At 33.0% G+C, this 12100-nt stretch overlaps 1 protein-coding gene across 1 annotated transcript in view; it reads right to left on the bottom strand.

The window, feature by feature from the left end:
- Positions 1–12100, bottom strand: part of NUP107 (nucleoporin 107) — a 62748-nt gene that overhangs the window by 49875 nt on the left and 773 nt on the right. Inside the window, exons 2-8 of the mRNA XM_077111359.1 lie at positions 11237–11328; positions 10696–10782; positions 9964–10079; positions 5653–5797; positions 3755–3858; positions 1923–2050; positions 1100–1148 (exon numbers count right to left, since the gene is read on the bottom strand). Coding sequence (XP_076967474.1) covers positions 1100–1148; positions 1923–2050; positions 3755–3858; positions 5653–5797; positions 9964–10079; positions 10696–10782; positions 11237–11328 — 721 coding nt within the window. The remainder of the gene's footprint in view (positions 1–1099; positions 1149–1922; positions 2051–3754; positions 3859–5652; positions 5798–9963; positions 10080–10695; positions 10783–11236; positions 11329–12100) is intronic.

Here is a 12100-nt window from a genome sequence, read left to right as displayed (position 1 = left end):
AAAATGATTTGGTATATTATTACCAACCAGTGAAGAATGGATAGTCTATTTGATAAATGATGTTGGCATAAATGGATACTCATTTGAAAAAAGTTAAATCTCCTCCTGCTTACTTCATAGACAAACTCATTTTGATGAGTTCAAGAGCTCAATATGTAGAAAATGAAACTTAAATTTAAGAGAAAAACACAGAATATCTTTATAATAGATAGGAAAAGCTTTTCTAATCAAGACCAAAATAGCAAATGATAAAAGAAATCATGACAGATATGACCAGACAAAAGATGGAAATGTCTATTTAACAAAGACCTCTTAAGGTTAAAAGACAAGCAAAAGAATTGGAGAGTATCTTTAACATATATAAGAGGAAAGAATTAACAAGAAAATGAAAAAAGGATATAGAGAACTTATAGAAGAATGAAAAGATATCCCACCTCACTTATGACCAACAATGTTTCCTTTTCCCAGACTGGCAAAATTTGAACGACCAATATCACCTATCAGAATAAGCATCTTCATATACTGTTAGTGAAAGTATAAACAGGTACACTCTATTGGGAAGATACTATGATAATCTCTATTATACACTAACCTAGCAATTCCACTTCTAGAAATATAGGAAATACTTGCACACATACATAAACTATTATGAAGAAAAATGTTCACTCCAACACTGACTGCTACAACAAAAATACTAGAAACAATCTAAATCCAGGAGAATGTCTGAAAAAATTATGGCACATTTATACTGTTATATAATGAAAAAATATGATAATGAATTGACATGAAAAAACTAAGAAATACTGATAAATGAAGAAAGGAACTCAGTATAATGTATAAATGAAATCATACTATATTTAAAAACACACACACACACATACACACACATATACATATGTGTGTACATGCCCATATACACAAACACACAGAAAAATGTCTGATAGGAATCATACCAAATTGTTAGATTGAATAGTAAAAGGGATAAAAGGGGAATTTTACCATATAAATCAGTATTTGATTTTTTTATGAGGTAGTATCATTTATTTATTTGTTGAATTTTAAAGCATTTATAAGGTGAAAAGAATAATATGCAACTTACTGTAATCGCAAACATATTCTCATCTTCTAATGCAGACTGTATTCTATCTCTAGTGGAAAACAGCATAAAACAAAAAGCCTTATTTCATATGAGCATATGAAAGTACCTTTTAAGCTATCTGCATGCACAAACCTGCATTCTATCCCACGTAAACAAATGCATTTCAAATTAACTAGTTATCACACTTTAAATATAAGACACAAGTGGTAAATGCCTGCTGAATCTGACACTGACACCTGAACAAAACTGATTATTTGCTTAAAATATACAACACTGTAAAAAGTCTTCAGTGGCTACCATGACAAAAAGATGAACTCGGTTCTCACTATTAATGCATACATCTAACTTTTTAATATAGTGTTTTCACATGGCAAAAATAAAAAAGAGCAATATAATTTTCTTTCAAGATTTTCTCATTGAGTGAAAATCAGTAGAATGAGAGCAGAAACTATTAAGCATCTTAGATAAGGCAAATTTGTTCAACTTCTTTCAAACCTCCATGCCAGTACCTATTATATTAAGTCTACTTTTCAGTCCTTTTCTTATCTATCCTCACCTAAATATTGCAGTATTTTTAGCATTTCCTTACATCTTTTCTCTTTTCTTTACACATATCCAATTTTTTCGTAGTTGCCACATTTATAACCTGACAACTCCTCTTTCCTCACAATGCACTTCTAATAACTGAGGTATTAGAATTAGAAATGAGGATCAAAAACAGCAAAGCTTATTTCAAAATACATTCCACCCTAACTTTAAGTTAATTTGACTACTGGCTTGTCACCTTACTTTTATTTCATTTATGTGTGCTTCACAAATTTACCTATACAAAGAAGCCAGCAGCCTCCACGTGACCATCTCCTGTTGAAGAAGCCAGAGCATACTAGCTGTCTTTGAAAACTTTTGAAGTCCTGGTGTTGCTCGGCTCACTATTTTACTCAGTATATTCACCTGAATTAATAACAGAGAGGTAAAGAGGTTAACTTTCCGTAACTTTTTTCTTCCAGTTTGTTTTCTATGTGTGAATAGTACAGAGATCAAATGACCTCTAATTTCTAAGTCATAAAAAGCTTGTATTCTTATTAATCTTTTCAAAAATATTTTTATTCAGAAATCTTCACACATATACAGTCCATCCAGAGTATACAATCAGTGGCTCCCGATATCATCACATAGCTGTATATTTATCACCATAATCATTTTTAGAACATTTGCACCGCTCCAGAAAAAGAAATAAAAGGGAAAAACTCATACATCCCATACCACTAACCCCTCCCTCTCACTGATCACTAGTATTTCAATCTACCCAATTTTTTTACCCTTTATCCCCCCTATTAAATATATTTTTTATCCTCATCCTTATTTTTTTACTCATATGTCCATATCCTGGATAAAAGGATCATCAGACACAAGGTTTTCACAATCACACAGTCACACTGTAAAAGCTAAATGATTATACATTTGTCTTCAACAAGTTTTTTCTGTAACTTAAGTTACTAATAACTTTGTATTCTTCAAGTATACAGTGCTAACACTATACAATTACAGACTTTTATTGCCTATCAATTCTGTCTCTCTCAGTTTAATTTAATGTAACATTCTCATCAGAAATTATACTGGATAAGGTGTGCTTGTGTAAGTGTATATGTCAAAGTTCAATGTAATCTAGATTTCAGATTCAACAATATCAGCCATAGGTACATTTTTCCTCACTATGTATTACACAGAAGATAAGCTATATTTAACCTGTATCTGGGAAAATCTTAACATGAATATAGGAGCAAAGAAAATATAAAAAGGAGATATTTTTAAATTATGTTTGAAAAATTTAGACAATGCAACAAGTCAAGAAAAAATGTTTTCCTAAATTAGTACTGAAATATTTTCACTTTTAAACAAAAATTCAACAAAACTCCTTTGTTGTTCCAAAACAGTAGTTCTTAATCCTTTCTGGGACTGAGATATGTGAAAGTCTAATGATGGTATGGACATGCTCCACTGAAACACACAGTATTGTACATCCAATTTCAGGAAGCTTAAGGACCTTTGGTAAAGGAAACCCTTTTCAAAGATTATGATTAGTACATCCTTATCTTATTAAGGGGAATTAAAAAACAAGATTATTCTCATTCGAACATGAAAAATCACCACCCAACAAGTTTTTCCACCTTTTAAAAAGTGTTCTCAAAGTAGTATTAGTAGTGTTTCAAGACTAGTATTTGAGAAATACTTTATCTGTACTTCTCATTCTTTAGTAAATTTTCATATCTTCCTCAATTGTAATCCTAACTCCAATGATTTACTGAGTGATCGTGACTGCTTAATGTTTTGAAATTGGTGCTTTTATTCAGATCAATTATTTAAACAATATTAAATGCTCAAAATATGTTGCCCATAACTGTTATTACTTCAGTATTCTTGAATGCAAATTTCTTAAACTTTTTCTTCTCAAACCCTGTTTCCGTTTTTAAAGTAACAAGATCCTTTTACCTCCAAAAAGAAATCTTGTGTGGATCTTCAATCTGGCCAGCCTCCCTTTTTCCTATTACCTCTGTCACTCACCCTTAAACCCAGTATGGAAATTAACAGGCTAATGCTGTGCAAAAAACTTTAAAAATCTGAAATGTGGGCAATGATGGAGTGAAATTAGTTTACCTGACTGCCACAAATGTTTTCATACTCTTCCACGAGATCAAAAACTGTAGTTGAAGAGTGCTTCAAAAAAGACTGCAGGAAATCAGAAAACATGCTCATGGATGCTAGAACACATTAAAAAGAAACAGAAAAAAAGTTGAGTGATATATTTCTAGGTAATTCTGTTTGTTTGAAAATTTAAAAACATAAATACAGAGATTTTTCTTTTTTCTTTTTATTTATTTTTCTGGAGTGATGCAAATGTTCTAAAAAATCATGGTATGGATATGCTCCACTGAAACACACACAGTATTGTACATCCAATTTCAGGAAGCTTAAGGACCCTTGGTAAAGGAAACCCTTTTCAAAAATTATGATTAGTACATCCTTATCTTATCAAGAGGAATTAAAAAACAAGTTGTGATGAATACACAACTATGTAATGAATGTGTGTGAAGATTTGTCAATAAAAATATTTTTAAAAAAGATAAGTTGAAGAAAGATTATTAAAAAATAAATGGGGTGGTGCAATGGTGGCTCAGTGGGAGAATTCTTGTCTGACATGCTGGAGACCAGGGTTTGATTCCCAGTGCCTGCCCACGCAAAATAAATAAATAAATAAAATAGAAGTACAAATCTTTTAAGATCCCAAACCTGTGTTGGCTTCTGATGAAGAACATATGAAATACTGTTTAGGTACACAAACACTAAAAGTAAGTGTTTTTTTCCAAAAGGGAATATAACAATCAATTTGAAACTAGCAAGGTCACAATACTATTTAAAACAACAACAACAAGCATTACAATGAACTACTACTTTGCAAAGCTGGCTATTATTTAAAAAACAGAAAATAGTAAGAGTTGGGGAGGATGCAGAGAAATAGAAAATTGTATGCATTGTTGGTGGGAATGCAAAATGCAGCAGTATTGGCGGTAAATAGTTTGATGGGTCTTCAAAAAGTTAAACACAGAATTACCATATGCCCTGGCAATTCCACTCCCAGGATATACCCAAAGGAACTGGAAAAAGGGACTCAAACAGATACCTGTACACCAACGTTCATAATATCATATTCACGATATCTGAAAGGTGGAAACAACCCAAATATCCATCAACAGAAGAACACATAAACAAAATGTGGTATTTACATGTGATAAATATTATTCAGCCATAAAAACTGATGAAGTTCTTTTTGATATATGCTTACAACATGGATGAACCTTGAAAACATTATACTAAGTGAAATAAGCCAGATACATAAGAACAAATATTGTATGGTTCCATTTATATGAAGTATCTAGAGTAAGCAAATTTACAAAGACAGAACATAGACTAGAGATTACAAGGGGCCAGAAGGTGAGGGAAATGAGGAATTACAGCTTAATGGGTACTGAGTTACTGTTTGGGGTGATGAAAAAGTTTTGGTAACAGATGGTGGTGATATGGCACAACATTGTAAATGTTAAGTCATATAACTGAAATATACACTTAAAAATGGTTAAAATGGCAAAATATTGATGTTTTATATGTTACCACAATAAAAAAAAAATGCAAAAAAACCAGCATAAGCATCTAGGCCAAAGCAAAACATGTCAACATTAGAAAGATAAAGAAAAAGAGAAGCTATTTGAACAGAAAAATAAGAAAGGAATAAAGATATCAGAGATTTACGCAATAACCTAACAGGATGCTATTTACACTGAAAAGATAGAACAGCAAGATGCTGCTCCAACTGAGAACTAAGGTGAGATTCTCAACCTTCTACAGCTACTGCATTAAAGGACTTACTTAAGCCATTTCCAAACCTCATTAGCTTAGTGAAATATATATTATAGTGAAAAAGTTCAGGAATGGAAGATAACTTCCTTGATCTAAGAAAAGAGACAAGTTATTCTGTTAAAAAGTTCAACTCATTTTACCAGCTTCTCCAGGATCATCTTCACGTAGCATGACAGCACTGAGAGTTATATCTTCTGCTACACTGTGGGGCTCCTGGTTTGTGAAGAGCCCTGAACGCTGTGACGAAAATGCAGCTGCCCAATTACTGTCATCCAGATTAGTTACCTTTAAAAAAAAAAAGATACAGAAAATTAATGGAGCTAAGGTCACTGAATAAACAGACTCACAAAAGTAACTAATATATATATATATATATATATATACACACACACGCACATAGTTTTTCTTTTCCTGGAAGGAAACTTAATAGTGGCCACATTTGTGGAAAGGGAAGTGGGGATGATTAATACTGTTAAAAATTTTTAAACCTTACATATATTTTTTTCATTTTTAAAAGTCATAGCACACTACACAGCATACAAAAAAAAAAAGTCATAGCAATTCCACTCCTAGTATATGATTCCCAAAATTGAAAACAGGTACATAAATAACTCTCATGAATGTTCAAAGCATCACTATTCACAACTGCCAAAAGGAAGAAACAACCCAAATGTCCATCAACAGATGAATGGATAACCAAAATGTGCTATATCAAAAAAATGAAATATTATTCAGTCATAAAAAGGAATGAAGTACTGATATATGTTACAACATGGGAGAACCTTGAAAATATTATGCTAAGTGAAAGAAGCCCAAAATAGAGGGTCACATATTACATGTTTCCATTTATATGATAACTAGAAAAGAAAAATTCATAGAAGCAGAAAGTAGATTAGTGGTTGCTGGGGGAAGGAGAAATGAGGAGTAACGGCTTCATGGAGATGAGGTTTTATTTTGGGGGTGATGAAATGTTTTAGAACTAGACATAAGTGGTATAGGTGGGTAGTTATACAACACCTCAAAAAAAAAAAAAAAAGACAAGCACAGGAGTTATTTTTAAGGAATTTTATTTTTAATTGTTGCCTTCTTTATACTCTCTATGCTCTTTTAAAAAGCCAATAAAGATTATATATTTTTTTAATTTAAGCTGATATTAACAGGAAAAATAAAGTCCTACTACTCTAAGTTCACCTTCAATTTTTCACTTATGGGAAACTGCACAGGAAATCAATTCTTTCAAAAATAAAAGATAATGAAATCAAAGGATGAGGGAGGAACTTATAAATTAAAAGCATTTAGAGAAACACATCAAACAAATGCAATGTGTTGATCTTGTCTGGATCATAATTTTAAGAAACAAAATTTTGACACAATTGAGAAAATATGAACATGTAATGAAATATGTATTATCATGAATATGGATATTTGAAATATAAGAATACATGTCTGTACCTGTGTATGTGTATTGGTTAGAAACATTAATGGTATCATGCTTATGATAAAGGAGACCTTATGTCTTAGAGATATACAGTTAACTACTTATGGATGAAGTGGCATGGTATCTGGATTTGTTCTAAAATAATGTGTGGGAAGTTCACATGTGTATAGAGGAAACAAGATTAGCCATATGTTGATAATTATTGAAGCTGGGCTATGGAAACATAGAGGCTTACTTTACTATTCTATTTTTTTTTTAATATATGCTGTATGGCAGGGTCACATTTCATTATTTTTCCATGTGAGTATTCTGTTATTGCATCACCATTTGTTGAATTTTTGTTTGGCTTGTCTGTATGTTTTTGGGAAACTGCATGGACTGGAAATCAAACCTGGGTCTCCTGCATGGCAGGCGAGATTTTGACCACTGAACTACCCTTGCACCTGCTCTTTACTACTCTATTTTCAGTCATGTTTGAAAATACCCTTAAGAAAAAGTTTAAAAAAAGAAATTTACTTGGTCAGTTTAGTTGAACACCATAAGAAGATGGAATCTTGAGTAGGGTGTGAGATCCTATTGTTTGTTCAGGTTAGTGTGATGCCCCGATATATCCCAGAGTAATTTAGGCAGTGAATAAAGAAGTATTTGCAAAGTCCTCTTGGAAGACTGGAGAGAAAGAAGGAAATACTCAACTTCCCCATTTGGAGAACTCCTGATATTCTCGCAAGCAGTGGGGACAACGAAATCAATAGGTTGAGCCTTTGATCTTGGGGTTTGCCCCTATGAAACTTGTTCCTACAAAGGATAGACTAAGCCTACTTACAATTATGCCTAAGAGTCACCCCCAGAGAATTTCTTTTGTTGCTCAGATATGGCCTTTCTTTCTAAGTCAACTCAGCAGGTGAACTCACTGCCTTCCTCTCTATATGGGACATGACTCCTAGGGGTGTAAATCTCCGTGGCAATATGGGACAGAACTCTCAGGATGAGCCAGGACCCAGCATTATGGGACTGAGAAAGCCTTCTTGACCAAAAGGGGGGAGAAGAGAAATGAGACAAAATAAAGTTTCAGTGGCTGAGCGATTCCAGAATTGAGAGGTTTTCCTGGAGGTTATCCTTATGCATTATAGAGATATCCCTTTTTAGTTTATAGTGTATTGGTGCTACTAGAGGGGAGTACCTGAAACTGTTGAGCTGTGCTCCAATAGCCTTGATTCTTGAAGATGACTGTATAATGATATAGCTTGTACAATGTGACTGTGTGATTGTGAAAACCTTGTGTCTGATGCTTCTTTTATCAAGGGTATGGACAGATGAGTAAAAAAATATGGATTAAAAAATAAACAAATGGAGGGGATAAAGGGTAAAATAAATTGGGTAGATTGAAATACCAGTAGTCAATCAGAGGAAGAGATAAGGGGTATAGATGTATGAATTTCTTCTTTTTTCTTTTTATTTCTTTTTCTGGAGTGATACAAATATTCTAAAAATGATCATGGTGATGAATACACAGCTATGAGATAATATTGTGAGCAACTGCCTGTGCACCATGTACGGACTGTGTATGTGCGAAGATTTGTCAATAAAAATATCTAAAAAAAGAAAAAAAGAAATTCACCTTTATCAAAAATTCAGACACGAACAACAATAAAAACTTATCTTTAGATCAACCTCCCCAAAGAATAAAACCTAACGGTGGATGTGGTGCTGCTATATATTCATGAGGAAGAAATCATGGGCTCAGGAGAGCTCAACAGGAGCTATTGGAGACCAACTAATATTTCACTCACTTCTAGAGGAAGCATAAGGACCAAACTGAAAATCTTAAACAGAAATAACATTTTGCAGTCAGAAAAATACTTGGGTTCATAGTCAAATCTTTGTAGGCAGATATATGGCAGAAATAGCAACAGTGAATAATTCTACTTCCTTCATGGCAAGCTATATATCCTCTCATAGCTGGTATTAAACTTGACAAAACAAATCAGAAAAATACCTTTGACTACAAAGTAAATTGCAAGCAGTTTATAATAAACAATATATATTTTCTTTGCCCTTGCCTTTAAGAGAGTGACAATTTGCAGTTCAGAAATTTGCAGTTCTGAAGCAGTATGATGGTAAAAGACATCTTCTTTTGATAAACTTAGAGACACCCAATTCACTCATCTTTTTAAGAAGAACAAGGTAAATACTGCCAAAATAAACAAGCAGAGGAAAACTGTTCAAATAACTAAATCATTTTTAGATATTTACAACCTAAAAATCCACAAGACCACAGTAAATACTTTAAAGAATGAATTAACCTTCTAAAGACAGGGGTTTAATATGCAAAACCATTCTTCAGAAAACACCTAATCTAGACAATTTAACTTATACATAAAAATTATTTTGCTTTTCTAATAAGCACAGGGCCAAAGACAGGGGAACCATCTTATCTTGTTTGGGGAACAAAACGTGCCATAATGCTCTACAACTCTTAACAAAACTGCTCTCTTCCCATTCAAGTAAACAAAAATTTTTCTTTTACTATAGGGTATTTTGAAGTCTAGGTCAAGGCATTCTACTTCAGTTTATATGTTGAGTAGACCTCATTTACTTTTCCCCAAATTTCCTCTTTTCTCCCCTTTAATGTGCTCTCTCTCTTCCTTCGGGTATTCTTCATCTACTACTCTTGGCTTACTGTTCATGCATGCCTCCAAACAGGGGGCTTAGCTTTTACAGCCATCAGCAAACAATCACACAATTTATTTCTTCTGGTTAGCAAACTATCAGAAAAAAAAACCATCTGATCGGCATTTAAAAGTTGCTGATGACACACTTTACATCTGTAATGAGAAGCTTAAGGTTTGTTTCCTGAATACCTAAACAAAAAATAATTTCAATCCATATAACCCAGAGTTATTTTGATTTATGATGAATACGATGACAATTCTTATTAAAAGAAAAGGTTTTTCAGTTGAATTTTATACCTTCATAAAAAGGGGGAAGATTTCAGCCCCATTCTCCTACATACCATGGACAGATTTCCCAAGAACCCCGAAGACTGTGTAAGCCTGGGCGACCTTCCTCCTGTTCCAAGAATGCCGGAAGTATCTGGCTGCCTTAGTAAGCTTCGGTTCAGGGGAGTAACTACAAATAAGAGATTAAGAAAAACAAGCTAACAAACAATCCAGCATAAGTAATTTTCTGTTTTTAGTTCTTTAAAGTCTAAACAAATAAATACTTTAAATGTTAACATTTTCTTGACTGGGAGATTTAACTTTGCTCCGCTAACTTTGAGTGTTTGGTTTTTACCACAAATAGAGATGCTTTCATTATAAAATAACTGAAGAATAAAAAAAAAACACAACAATAATGAGTTAATGAATTCTTAATATTCTAATTTTATAAAGCTTACTAAGAAAGAAGTATAGTGTAGAGAGCATGAGTTTTGGAGTAAGCAGACCACTTTTGAATTTGGTTACATTACTTACATACTTAACCAAGTTATTTAACATCTCTAAATCTCACTTTTAATTTTGAAAAAATGTAAATATTGAAAATATCTACATCACAGCTACCATGTGTTTATACAAAGTATAACTTGCATGTGGTAAGAATTCAATAAATAGTAGCTGTAATCACTACTATTATTATTATTAATTATTGATATTACAACCAAATATATTTATTACATGTACAACAAATGTTAGCACTATTATTAGTGCTATTATTAGATGTTTTAAAAGCAAAAAAAAAATCTTACAATGCGGTCGAAATGAGCTGGGAGTTCGAGGGATAACCTGGTTTCTTGGTGTAGTATTAGCTAAATTTTCATCTTGGGATGCTCGAACTGTTAGAAGAGTTAAAGAAAATTTTCCATGCAGAAAAGAGATCAAGTTAGGATTAAGCATATTTATATTACACAAAATATGTGAATACATTTTTTTCAAGAACAGTGCAGTTCATAGCAACTATTTTTTATGCAGTCAATACATAACAAATTCCTCTGTCAATGAAACTCTAAGTTGTCAGTCTTAAATTACTATATAGTGAATGAAGAGTTCTTAGTCTAAGTTCAAATAAAAAAAGGAACCATGTCAGCAGAACCTAACCACAATATGATAGTCAGCAGTAAAATGGAACACATTTTCAGGGAAACATAAAACTTACTATATTATCATGTAGCATTATATGCTACAATATTTAATAACTAGTGTTAATACTGCTCATAAAAATAAAATTCCATAACTGAAATTCCAAATATCTTGCAATTTTTATAATGATGTCTAAAATGCAAAGGATACTTAAAACTCTTTTTTGAGCACTCTGCTTCCGTGCAGTCCGTGTCACTTCTGCCTCCCGGATCACAGGGGATGACATCTCTCCAAAGTCACTCCTAAGTAGTACAATCAAGCTCATGTGAATGAACATTTACATCACAACTGTAGAAAAGCACTTAAGTTTGTTAAGGTAGGTCAAGATTTTATAAGTGTTAATGAAGGAAAATGTTCTTTCCCCTACAGGATGGAGAAACTCATCTTAAAGGATCTTCTGTAGTCTCCAAAATACTTCCATGGGTACTATGGAAAAGTCGGTTAGTAGAGATGTTTGAGCTTGTGAGATGGGAGGTTAAATAAAAACGAATGCCCATAAATTGGGAGAAACAACCCCAAGGTACCCTGTCTCCTGTCTTACCAATGTTGTACTTATAATGCTCCAGAGTTCCCCTGTTGTTCTCATCCAAAGGTCTAGAAACTAAACTGCATGGATTCAGAGATCTGTGTTCTAAAACACAAATCTAATTTGCTTTTCTTCCACTTAAAACCCTCAAGTCTGACCTACCTTAACAAACTTAGCTCCCTCCAGCTTATAGAATCAAGTCTAAATTCCTTTGCCTGGTATTCACAACCTGATCCCAGCTTACAGGTTTGGCCTTACATTCAGTCATAAACATCACTGCCATACAAATATATACTACATATGACCATTTATCTACACAATGCATGTACTTTCACACCCTCACACCTTTATACATGCTGCTCCTTTTACAGAGACCTACATTTATCCCCTTGTCTACCCGATGAACACCTATTCACTCATCAAGGGAACTCAGTTCTGCTCATTAACTTCCTAACTTTGACTCAAGTTTATCTCTTTTAACTTCACAC

The sequence above is a fragment of the Tamandua tetradactyla genome, chromosome 7, assembly GCF_023851605.1.
Source record: "Tamandua tetradactyla isolate mTamTet1 chromosome 7, mTamTet1.pri, whole genome shotgun sequence".
Taxonomy (NCBI): domain Eukaryota; kingdom Metazoa; phylum Chordata; class Mammalia; order Pilosa; family Myrmecophagidae; genus Tamandua; species Tamandua tetradactyla.
The sequence above is the reverse complement of the archived record's forward strand: the minus strand, read 5'-3'. Positions and strand labels throughout refer to the sequence as shown.